The sequence below is a fragment of the Acartia tonsa genome, chromosome 10 (genome assembly GCF_053477335.1).
Source record: "Acartia tonsa isolate MP-2025a chromosome 10, ASM5347733v1, whole genome shotgun sequence".
NCBI classification, from domain to species: Eukaryota; Metazoa; Arthropoda; class Copepoda; order Calanoida; family Acartiidae; genus Acartia; species Acartia tonsa.
The window spans coordinates 37,975,258-37,988,321 of record NC_137269.1 but is presented as its reverse complement, the minus strand read 5'-3'; the positions used below and the strand labels follow the sequence as shown (position 1 = coordinate 37,988,321).

Below are 13,064 nucleotides of genomic sequence, written 5' to 3'. Positions count from 1 at the left end.
ATTTCCAAATATTTACAACTTTTAAAAAACTAGAGAAAGGTGTTACAGTAAAACTGAAGTTCTACAACTTGATGAAATGTACATTTACAATGAAATTTTATCAAGTAAAGTTGAATTTTATGTTAAAAATATCCTAATCTCATCTTAAATTGTTTAATTTTACGTAAAAGAAATGTGTTAATCTCCTGTGATGAAACAACCCAGTAAACACTGAAGCTTAAGCAAAAATGATCAAATACATTGGAACAAACAAATAGTAATATAGGCATTATGCCATGCTCATAAGTCAAATAAGCGAATAAGTCTAGTAATAAGATGATGGTAACTAAAACTAGAAGTGGACCTAGCTGTTTTAACTGAAAGGTATCAACTGATTTGATGGCAGGATTTATAACAGGTTGATTAAGTTTAAGAGGAATAGTTTTTTCAATTTCCTTTTTAATTTTTGGAATTGATGTAAAGTTTTTATTAGTACTTGTTGTTTTATTTGACTGGAATTTTGGTAAAATATTAATTTCACTGTTATATGAGTTTGTATTTTTATTCTCACCTAACTTAACTAAAGAATTAGGTAGATAGATTTCATGAGAGGGTTGGCATGAAAGTGTGTAATTTGGTGGAGTTTGAATTAGAAAAACACTATTATATTCACTACTTTCAGATGTTTGACTGGAAGGTAAGCTTGGAATTGTTAAACTGCTTGAAGATTGCAGGCTGCAAGAGTCAGGGGTCATAAAATGGTCTTCAGTACACTTGGTTTGATTATGTAGTAGTTTAGGACACTCTAAAGTAATAAATGAGTGATGGTTTTCGGCTAAATCAGCTTTATTGTTCATAGTGGTTGAACAACCAGCTTCTAAGTTTCTTGGAGATGGTTTAGAAGAAGGAATAAATAAAGTTGTAGTGTTGGGAGCAACCTTGTTTGAATTTTGACTAACTTTGGGAAATAATTTGACTACTTTACACTTGTTCCAATTTCTACATAATAATATGAAGACTTGAGATGCTACTATCAGGACTTTCAGGAAAATTCGAGGATTCAGGTTTGGGAGGTTCAAATTGTCAATTTTTATTTTGCTAAGATTTAGTTTGTACAGGAAAAGAATTGTTAACTGTTTTTCACACACTGTTCCATTATACCAGAAGGTCAGGAGAAACTCAATCACTGACAGAACAGGTACACTAAAACCCAGTGGATACACAAAGTCATGATGATCTAATCCAAGAACATAATACTGGTCAAACACAAGCCAGGCTCGCAATAGCTGAAACTCCAGTGCAGCATTTGCCACATTAAGACTGACCAATGTTGGAATCCAATTGCAATTCTCATTACCATTCTCGTCCCAGTCCTCTTTGACCTGGGTCCAGAAAATGGAATCATATATGAGGTAGGTGTATGAAGATGCTCCAAATATAGTATGCCATGCCACCACAGATTTGGCTGCTGATGTCAGCAATGATTGATGGGACTCTGGGACACTGTCATAATAATAGTATGTCACACAACCTGCTAATATGCTTGGAATAGAAGTAAGGGTATAAATTGCCATTCTAAGAGGCAGTGGTGCACCAGGTACATTGGCTATGCCTATTATAGTAACAGAACATAGAATTAATACTACTGTAGTTTTGGCATTCATTTTATATTGTTATTGTTGTTTAGTGGTTTATCAACAACTAGATATTTATTATCAACGTGCAATAAAAACTCTTCAAAATAATCCAGCAAGAGAAGAGAAAATTTGGATTCAATGGAATTAATATTAATGATATTTTTCCACTTGACAAATACAATGTAAATCTCAACCATATAAACGTCAAATATTTAATATAATGGATCAATAATAGGATCAATAAATTCTTTTGAAATAATAGTTATTTCTCGTATCGTATTATAGACGGCTTTCCGCGGATATAGAATGTACAATTATGAGATTAAAACTAGTTTTTTAGCCCCGTGGTGCCGAAGGCACCGGCTAAAAAAACTAGTTTTAATCTTGTGATTGTACATTTCTATATTCGTAGAAAACTGGATATAATACGATGCTAGACATAGTTTTTTCGTATGGATGAGAACCGGTTCCTATCCACCGGATTCGAATGAATACGAGAAAATATATTAATAATTATTTCTTTCATCGTATTATAAACGGCTTTCCGCGGATATAGAATGTACAATTATAAGATTAAAACTAGTTTTTTTAAGCCCGCGGTGCCGAAGGCACTGGCTAAAAAATTTAGTTTTAATCTTATGATTGTACATTTCTATATTCGTAGAAAGCTGGATATAATACGATGCTAGACATAGTTTTTTCGTATGGATGAGAACCGGTTCCTATCCACCGGATTCGAATGAATACGAGAAAATATATTAAATAATATTGCTTTATTTCTATCTAGTTTTTTCAAATATTTTATTTCTTGAAATATAAATTATATTTTTTGTCTTATGATATTGTAAACAGCTAGGTATATCTAATTAATAAGAAGCCAAAATGATAACATTTGCTGTAAAAAGTTTTAAAAAAAGAGGATATTGGACAGGAAATTACACTGGTACCCAAAGTTTTATAACCACGGTATCATGTTTGTTAAAAAACTTTGGGTACTTTTCTTGCATTTTGATTGGTTTGTTCTAAACTAGAAGTGTCCAAACCTTTAAAATCATCATGAGTGGGGATGTATTGTATATCAATCAATTCATCATCCATTGTCTTATCCCTTAAAATCCCTGTCTATGGTGTACCTGCATAAATGGAATCCCAGTGCCCAGAATGGTGGTGGCTCATATCTCCCCAGGGAGGCAGTATACTGTCCAACTACTTTCTGAGGATTAAAGATATAAGTGAGTGGCTTGAGCAAGGGGGGTGTTAAGAAAAGAAATTTTAATAAGACCAACTTTTCAATTTTCACCTTCTCAGGATTTATATCCCCTTAACAAATGTCTGTGCACGTTCTAAATGAATTGTAAAACATAAATATGGAAGCTATCAAAAAAAAGCTATTTAAACATTACACTTACAGGTTTAAGTTAAAATTAAAATAAAGATCACATATGATTTTTTTTACAAAATAAATTTTATTTTTTGTCAGTTTTGAATGACTTATTGACATATATAAAGAAGAACACTAAGTAAGTATAATTCTTATGACTCACTCTCAAAAAATTCTATAGATATTGATTGTAGTGTTAGACATATAAATCAAAGGGTTGGTTATCTGTATGCAAACCAAAAAGGCATCCTTCAGGGTTGTACCTGCGGATAGTACCTTACCTCAGGAGTAGGACCAAGGTAGATGTAGATGTCCAGAATACCTCCAATAGTTCTGTACACGAGACCTGGTGCTGGAGTCATTGTTACTTCCTGCAAAATTAAAGATTTTTTAATTTTGTGTTATTATTGTATCAACATATAATGACGATGTGAATTTTTTTCTTTGTCCAGGGAAGGTTTATAACTGGTTTTGTGGTAAGTCTATCCAACCTCTCAAAAGGAACTACCCATATAGAAAATACTATCACCAACCCAAATTTTTAAATTAAATTAAAGTTTCAACTTCCATTCACTTAAGTGCCCCTAGAGGCCTCTATATAATGAAATCTAGTTGATGAATGTTTATGTAAGTAAACTCTAGATAAAATTCGGAAATTGTAATGAAAATATATTCTTATAGGAAGGGTATTGATTCTAAATAATAAGAAGTTATAATTGTATTATATATATTTATAATAAAGAGAGATTTTCGTAAATTTCCATAGTTCAAAGTACAAAACATTTAATTTAAAAATAATTTTCTTGCTTAAAAGGAGAAAGTGTATAGAGCATGAACTTTAAAAACGCTGAAAAATTGTTCAAAAATTTGAGGAAAGCCGTATATTGGTCTATGTATGGTGTAAAGTGTAAAACCTAACCTTGCTTGACTTCCCTAACCCCGTAATTTAAGGACCTTAGTACTGAAGGGGGGGGGGGGGGGATTTATCAAAAGGTGATTATGCCTGTCTTTTCAAATAATACCCTCCCCCCCCCCCCCAAAAAAAAAAAAACATTTAGATTTTAGAGGTATTGGCAATCAATGTTCTTTTGTTTTACCTGTGCATTACTATTCAGGAATAGTACACAATGAGTATTTCTAGTTCTATATTCATATAATAGGGATGTACTCCATACCTGTGCATTACTATTCAGGAATAGTACACCATGAGTATTTCTAGTTCTATATTCATATAATAGGGATGTACTCCATACCTGTGCATTACTATTCAGGAATAGTACACCATGAGTATTTCCATCTGGTTCAACATTCATATAATATGGATGTACTTTATACCTGTGCAGTGAGCATTACCATTCAGGAATAGTACACCATGAGTATTTCCATCTGGTTCAACATTCATATAATATGGATGTACTCTATACCTGTGCATTACTATTCAGGAATAGTACATTATGGGTATTTCTAGTTTTATATTTATATAATAGGGATGTACTCCATACCTGTGCATTACTATTCAGGAATAATAAACCATGAGTATTTCCATCTGGTTCAACATTCATATAACAAGGATGTACTCCATACCTGTGCATTACTATTCAGGAATAGTACACCATGAGTATTTCCATCTGGTTCAACATTCATATAATAGGGATGTACTCCATACAAATTAGCATCTCCTTAATAATAATATTAGGATTATTATTAGGACTTGGTTAGAACTTTTTTAAAATAGATTTATTGGCAGTTTCCCTCAAAGTGCTATATTTTCAAATTATTTCAGTTTGTTTGTTTCTAACATTCAGGTTAGGTTAAGTTATATCAGGTAGCCCTACAGGGTTAGAAATCCCCCTTATGGGTTAGGCATATCCAGGGATAAGGGATAGGATACCTGGCCATTAATTAGGTCCCGGCCTAGATTCTAAAGGGATATTGCAACTATTACAAATTACTATCAAACTGGCGGACGCTCCCAAGTAGCTATAGCTCTAAACCAATAAGAATCGGCCTGTTTTTAACAACCAATCACCAATTGGCGAAAATTTTAAAAGCAGACAATTCTAGAAAAAATAATGATTTTGTCTGCTACTAAAAAATAAATATAAATGGTGTTAGATCACATTAGCTTAATTATTAAATCTGCTTAGAGTTAAACATTAAAAAAGGGCCACATAGAAAAAACAAAAATAACGGGATTATTTTTTGGAAAGGAGGTAGCTACGAATTTTCATTTGGTAGTTTATAAATTAGATGTTGTGTTTTGAATTTTAAAAATCTAATACGGAATCGATACAACACTTTAACCCTAATATATGTACAATACACAACACAACACAGTACAAATATATCACTACTTAATAGAATCCAAAGAATACTTGATAGAATGTTACCCAAGTGCATATTAATTTATTTAATTTGAATTTTAATTAGCAATGAAATTTTCAAATAAAATTTTTACTCATTAATAAAAATGCAAATAATACAAACTAAAATCTGTCTGAGGGAAACCCAACAATAGCTTTCTGACAGTTCAAATTACCAAAGTAAAAGATAAAAAAATTTTGGGAGAGAAAAAACTTCATTTTAACAAAAGCCATTAATATATAGGTTTATAAAAAGTTATGTTTTTTACTTTAAACTAGCTACCTGAATTTGATTCTATACTTTATCTACACACACACACACAGCTTTTTTATTAGCGTTTTATACGAAGCACTGCGCCATCCCAAAACTGGTTTATTAGGCTAGAAATAGGCCTAGGCTTCAAATAGGCCTGAAATAATATTTTCCTACGTTTCCCATCCCTTATCCCTGGGCATATCTTATACCCTACCCCCTACCCCTTTTTAAAATCAAAAATAAGGGGGAGTGGGTTATGGCAGTTTGTGTGAAAAAGGAAAACATGACTGTGGTTGAATTTTCAGCTGTATGTTGACTGGTAACTGAAATTGTTAATAAATTGTAGTATAGGGCTACATCTGCCGAGCCCTTTATAAAAGACAACCTTACCTTCAGGTGCATGATCTCGAGCAAACATGCCCCAGGTTTTCCAGTTCATGTCATGGCGTAGGCTTGGCTGCTCCTTGAAAAATAATTGTATATCAAAATAGTTGAAAACCTCCCAGTCTCCGAGACTTATGGGAAGCTTTACTGTCCAGTGATTAGTTAGATCTGGACAAATGCACAGACAGATTGCTAATTATATGGCAAAAAAACTTATTTGGGCCTAAAAAAAATTTCATAAACATTCTTCCATGTTAAGAGGTATTTTTTCTTATTTGCTGGCTTAAAAACTTTGGGGACTTTTACTAAACTATGATTGATTGCTTTATTAAGTTGAGTGTTCAAATATTTCAACCACTAATTTAATCTATGGAAGGGGTAATTTTGTGCGTTATTACTGGGGATGTACATTAATCTATAAGCCATTATTGTCTTATCCCTTTAGATCCCTGATATCTACCTGTTCTCCGAAACCATAAATGTTGCTGGAGCTAAGCTGGACAGCCAGCTGGAGGAACTGATCTGCCAGGGTCAGACCACCCAGGGAGGTGTCAAATAGCACTGTTCCAGTCGACTTACGGACAACTGTCACCAATGTTTATTTTAAGACATGCAGAGAAGAATGTGGATTGGGTTGTACTAACTAGGTAGCATTTCTAAACTATAATTTTAATCCTATTCTGTTTATCATAATTGAGAGTGTATATCAATAATGGATATAGAAAATATGAAATTGTGGAAAATAATCACATACCCTAATAAAATGTTTCTCCCAGCTGGCTAATATGACTATACCCCCCATCCTTCCCTTATGGTATCATCCCCTGACCATGGATGAACGTATTGACCAATATCTGAGGACTACATTAGCATATTTTATACAATCATTGTCATATCACTAAACAATAGAAATAGAAGAATAGAAGCATATTCTGAACCCTTTTTTCGTCAAATCTAAGAAGGAACATTTCTAGCAGACAAAAGTATTGTTTACTTTCGACTCAAGCTGATGTGGATTCTTAAAAAATTATAGACTCGCTACTCGATAGTGAGGCAAAATTATTTTTCTGAAAAATCATCCAAAAGCACATTAAAAATCTACAAAAATTAAACAAAATCATATGGTAATAACCCTTTTAAGATTTTATTTAATTTTTGTATATTTTTTATTTGATTTTGGAGGATTTTTCAAAAAAAATAATTTTGCCTCACCAGCGAGTAGCCAGCCTAACTTTTTTTTAAAGAATTCACCTCGTTTCGAAGCTTTCAAATTTAAACGAAATATTTGGGCAATTAACTCTGATTCCGCAAAGCTTTCTACTGAGAAAATATACTGTTAACAGCTGACTTTTGTCTATGTATGAAATGAAAAAAAAAACATGCATTCGTAACAAGATGTGTACAAAATTTCAACCAATGAAATTCAATGTATGTACCGATGCGATTCTCCTATTGGCTCAATCAGACATTCCCTCTCTTTCTTAGTACCTTTATTCACTAAACTCTAATCTAATAAAAGTGAAAGAAGAAGTATTTTTTTGTGTAAAGGATTTTAAAGGAAAGTGGGTAATCTTTTTTTTGAAAAGTTACGGAAGTTGGATAAGTTGACTTTTACTCTGTCCTGGAACAATTGATAGATGCATTTATACCTAATTGTCAGCAGAATCCTCACAACAAAATAAAGCAGCTGAGAATCCTTTCTTTAAATTAGAAAATATCCAAAAGTCACAAATCAAATAATTATAATACAGAAATTCTCGGAAGGAAGGTACATATACATATACACTTCTTTTAGTGTTAAAAAGAATATGATGCTATGGCTGTTCAAAAAATGTAACAAAAATAAACATCTCAGTTCCTTTGAATCCTTATAACAAAAATAAAGCAGCTGAGAATCCTTTCTTTAAATTAGAAGATATCCAAAAGTAACAAATCAAATAATTATAATATAGAAATTCTCGGAAGAAAAGGTACATATACATATATACTTCTTTTAGTGTTAAAAAAAAGAATATGACGCTATGTCTGTTGAAAAAAATGTAACAAAAATAAACATCTCGGTTCCTTTGAAACTGAAAACAGGATCCTTGGTTATTTGGTATTCATAATTCATTGTCGTAGGTGGTTCTTCAGAACCTTTATAAAAAATAAAACAAGGATGACAACATCCATAAAAGCATAGCTCTTATATCAGAAGGAAGGACAAACGAACAATAACTTTTGTAAAGTGTCAGACCTTAATTTAGACAAAGTTGTACACATGTTCCAAATTGCGTAAATACAGGATACAGTAAACGGACGTAGCATAATTTTTAGGATGTGATAATAGAGATGACTCACTTATAATATTGCACCTTGTTGTACTAGGAATCATTATTAAAAAATCAGATGAATAGTATACTTATATCATGTAGAAAGTTGTATAGCAGCATGTTTTCTAATGGACGGACGTACTTTCTGGTAAAGAATATAGAGTTACTATGCTTTGTAAATCATACGTAACTAACTCGTATTTAGGAATCACCATGAAATGCTTGAAATAGATAGGACAATTCTAACATGTAAAACTAACCATAAGAGCTAACCGACACGGATGGACGGCTGGACAGACAGACCCTTATCACAGAAAAGCTTCGCATTCAACATTGTTTAGAAGGTAACAATAAATGAATAAGTAATTCAACAATGTGATAAGCTTTTTATTTTAAGAGGGCAAAATGAATGTTTTAAAGTTTGAGGGGGTAACACCCCATAACCCCCACCTATAATACTGTACCCTCGAGAAGTTACCTAAAATGGTAATCGGCACTTGATAACGTTTTTCATCAACAGGTTCCATCTTGATTCTAAAAATATCAAAATAACAGTAGAGCAGCAACAAAAAGGTAACTATGTTGTTAAAGAGGCAAAAGCTGAATATTTATTTATCGCATAATATTATATCGAGGGGCCAAAAAAATTGATATTAATTTTATTTTTTTATTTAATATTTGTGGAAAATTGTTCATAATAAGATCTATACATGATTTTTCTGTTTGGCTGAGACATAGTTCTAATCCAGCGGATATTAATTGATTTCAAAGCCATACTAGAAAAAAAATGTTATACCTGAGTAAATTTTCTGACATATGAACGAAGGAGACAGTAACTTTTTCAAAATCTCCATCAAACATAGAAATGGAGGTGGACTTCTCCAAATCTAAATAAATCAAAATTTGTTAAGGATATACTAAAAGTGTCATGTGAAATGTCATAAAAAATAAGTCTAAATAGGAAGGATGAGAGGAGAGGTGGGAAAGGAAACCCCAAATAAGGGATGGATTCAGACGTATTTTTTATGAGGTCACATATGACACTTTTCGTAACTCCAATAATAATTATATTACCGGGATGGAGGGGACATTGGGTTGTTTATTAACAAATCCTCAAAGTTTTATATTTTCTTATTCGTTGGCCTAACAGTTTTGGGGACTTGAATTTTGAATTTGAATTTTGGTTAGTTTATTAAGTTGAGTGTTCAAATGTTTCAACCTACAGAAGGGTTGTCTATTATCATTTGGGATGTACATCAATTTATCGGCCATTGTCTTATTTCTTTTGATCCTTAGAAATAAGCTTGAAGAGTAGCTATGTTCCATTTATCAAATATGTATTGTATAAAAGAAAATAAAATAAATATCAATTATGTCGTGAGTTTAAGTTGCCCTTGTTGTAGTAAAAATTTTAAAACAGGAATCTAAAAAAAATCTTTTAAAAAAATACAATATAAATTTGTATATCCAGTTTGCATTTAAATTAATAGGAAAAAACATGATAATTATAGAAAATTGGATATAATAAGATACGATACATGATTTTTCAGTATGGCTTATAACCGGTTCTAATCCAACGGATATTGATCGGTTTAGAAGCCATACTGGAATATGAATTGTATCTATTTTACCTATTGCCATTCCATTTTCAATCTCATACAAATCACTCAGTGTACTGAACAAACAAATATATTCTATAATATAAAGTAGAACGATGTCTGTTTGTCCGTCTGTCTGTCTGTCTGAAGCTTAGGATCTCAGGAACTACTGAACCGATTGGGTTATACTCTTTAGGGTTTTTACCTATTGGTCCTGAGGTGGTTTTAAACTATTTTCTTGGGGGGTTGGACACCCCCAACCTCCCAAAAAAACAAAAAAATCCCACCCCCCATTTATTTTTTTAAAGAATTTGATTAAGATTTCCTTTTACGAATTTAGCCTTATTTTTTTTTTAAATCACCTCTTGGGGCAAAGTCCCTAGAGGCTAGTAGCGAAGCCGGTAGTACTATAATATAAAATAGTAAGATTTTTTGTTCCGAAGCTAAAGTTTTCAATAGATACAGAACTGATTTAGTTCTCCCTTTCAGTGAATCTTCACATAGGTCCCGGGATGATTTTGGGCTATTTATTTTATTAGTTAAAGTCTTCTTGCCTATTTGAAGACAGTCCTTGATGCTAGGGGCGAAGCCGCTAATTCTATAATATATATTGGTAATTTTTTTTGTCTAAAGGTAAAGTTTTCTTAAACTGCTGGTCTGAATTAATTTAATTTTTCAGAGAAGCTATAAAAGGTTGTTTTAGGCTATATTCCTGACCTTCTTCGCTATCCACTGGAGGCTAGGGGCAAAGCAACTAGTATTCTTTAATTTTATCAACCGTTCCTGGACTATAAGTTTGAAAAAGGTGAAAGAACTTTTTAGTTTGAAATTGTTTAATCATTTAAGAACAGTTTTGTCAAGGTTAACATCTTTTTATGGATCAAGGCATTCACCCATACTTTTACTGTTGATGTCACGCGCCTAAGCAGCAGCTTCTACCATGTTAAACGTCTGTATGCGTTCCATACTCGAACCTACCACAAAGCTGACGTGTTCTCAATTACGCTCTTGTTTAATCTTATAGCCTTTACTTAACCTAACCTAATTAGAAGTAGCCAAATTAGGGGGTAGGTAGCAGTTAAATCTTAACCCTTACTTAACCTAACCTAATTAGAAGTAGCCATATTAAGGGGGTAGGTAGCAGTTAAATCTTAACCCTTACTTAACCTAACCTAATTAGAAGTAGCCATATTAAGGGGGTAGGTAGCAGTTAAATCTTAACCCTTACTTAACCTAACCAAATTACCTGTATCCATATTGAGGGGGTAGGCAGCAGTTAAATCTTAACCCTTACTTAACCTAACCTAATTAGAAGTAGCCATATTAAGGGGGTAGGTAGCAGTTAAATCTTAACCCTTACTTAACCTAACCTAGTTACCTGTAGCCATATTGAGGGGGCAGGTAGCAGTTAGGAGCCGGAGATTCTGTCGGCTCCCAAATACATCCGAGGGCGGTGCAGCTGTTCTTATCCGTTCCTGAAATAAATCTATAAATATAGAGGTATAACCAGACAACTACCTGGATCCCCTTATTGAGGACATTTTTCGTCTGCTAGCAGATTGCTTTCTGCACTTTTGTAGCGACTGGGCTGTGTTCATATTCCCTAATATTTGTTTGTCCTACCGTTTCAGAGCTTTATTTTCATGGTTGTTGCCATCCTTGTTTCAAAAGAAACTTTTGAACTTGGAATCTACTTTTTGACGGCTCTATACAGCCTTTACAATTTTAATAATAAAAATATTTTTTATGAAAAACACGAAAAATATATAATATATATATGTATGTGTCCAGTTATCAAATTTGTGAAATTTAAATTAGAATTAAGGTATAGCCAACAATGATTTTACTAAGTATTGCTCCCCCAACGACAGCAGGAAATCAAGAGTAAGTTCCGTGATTTAAAAAAAAAACTGAATTAGAATACCTGGCAAACATTCTACCCTCTGGTCTTCTGTGCTGCTCGTACAACTTTTAAAAAACACATTCCAGTGTGGCTAGGAATCCGGTTATTTTCCGCTGGATTAGAACCGGTTCAGAGCTAAACTGATAACTCATGTATCGTATTACAGAAAGTTTCACAAATAAAAAAACTTTCAAATTAATCAATGTTTTGATGAACACAAAACTCTGGATCTGTGGAAAACTGTCTCTAATACTATACAAAAAAAATAATTATTCTTTCCTTTTTTCAAACAAAAAATATATCATTAAAAAACACAATAGAGGCTAAAGGGCAAAGTCACTGTTAATAGAGGAAAAGATGATGAAAATATCTAACTGGCATTCTTGTTAATTTTGTTGCTTAATACAGCGAAGTTTTATTTTTGAGGGAATGTACCTCCAAACTCCCATATAATCACCCTAGGAAATTTATATTTTATTCTTAAAACTTAAATTAAAAGATGATGTTCTTCTCATTCCTTCCCCCCCTTCCTCGTCCTTATCTCAAATGACCCTAGGGGGGGGGGGGGCTATAGAGGTGTAGTCGCTAGTACTAATTAAATGTATCTGTTTTTTAAAAGGAATACTGATTCCTAGGACAACAAAGTACAATGTTATGAGCAAAGCATCTCTATAATCAAGTCCTAAATAAGTAAGTAGGTCCATAAAATTAAACAGTTTCCCTTATTTGAGAAGATTTACAACAAATTTACTTACAATTTTCTTTAGACGTATTCATACATCCATGTAAATTCTACTTATTCAGTTCTGACACTCTACAAGCGTTATTTTTCGTTTGTCTTTTCTTCGCTTTTATGGATGTTGTCATCCTTGTTTTTTCTATCCTTACCTTATTGCACTGAACGTATAGAACAACAGCAGTAATAGCCTCATTTTTACACTTCTAATTAAATATTTTTTGTTAATCAAATTGGTATGGGACTTGGATCATTAATGTAAAACAAGGATGACAACATCCATAAAAGCAAAGCACTGAAACGGTAGGACAAACGGATATTAACACTCAAAAATAGAACTGAATAATCAGAATATATAATCAGAATATAAAAGTATAAGAGTTGAAGCAAAGTTGTAAGTAAATTTGTTTAAAAACTGCTTGATACAGGATAATGTTTATGGACATACTTACATATTTAGGACTTGATTATAGAGTTGCTTCGCTTATAAAATTATACTTTGTTGTCCCAGGAAT

At 32.6% G+C, this 13,064-nt stretch overlaps 1 protein-coding gene across 1 annotated transcript in view; it reads right to left on the bottom strand.

Moving 5' to 3' along the window:
• The window catches only part of LOC145330590 (sucrase-isomaltase, intestinal-like), a 29,969-nt gene extending 17,185 nt beyond the window's left edge, over positions 1-12,784 (bottom strand). Inside the window, exons 1-12 of the mRNA XM_080175224.1 lie at positions 12,702-12,784; positions 11,835-11,878; positions 11,289-11,385; positions 9,944-9,987; positions 9,109-9,199; positions 8,791-8,846; positions 8,067-8,136; positions 6,461-6,587; positions 6,007-6,079; positions 4,582-4,676; positions 3,279-3,368; positions 2,750-2,829 (exon numbers count right to left, since the gene is read on the bottom strand). Of these exons, the coding sequence (XP_080031350.1) occupies positions 2,750-2,829; positions 3,279-3,368; positions 4,582-4,676; positions 6,007-6,079; positions 6,461-6,587; positions 8,067-8,136; positions 8,791-8,846; positions 9,109-9,199; positions 9,944-9,987; positions 11,289-11,385; positions 11,835-11,878; positions 12,702-12,745 (911 nt within the window). The 5' untranslated portion in view covers positions 12,746-12,784. The remainder of the gene's footprint in view (positions 1-2,749; positions 2,830-3,278; positions 3,369-4,581; positions 4,677-6,006; positions 6,080-6,460; positions 6,588-8,066; positions 8,137-8,790; positions 8,847-9,108; positions 9,200-9,943; positions 9,988-11,288; positions 11,386-11,834; positions 11,879-12,701) is intronic.
• Between the last annotated feature and the right edge of the window lie 280 nt (positions 12,785-13,064).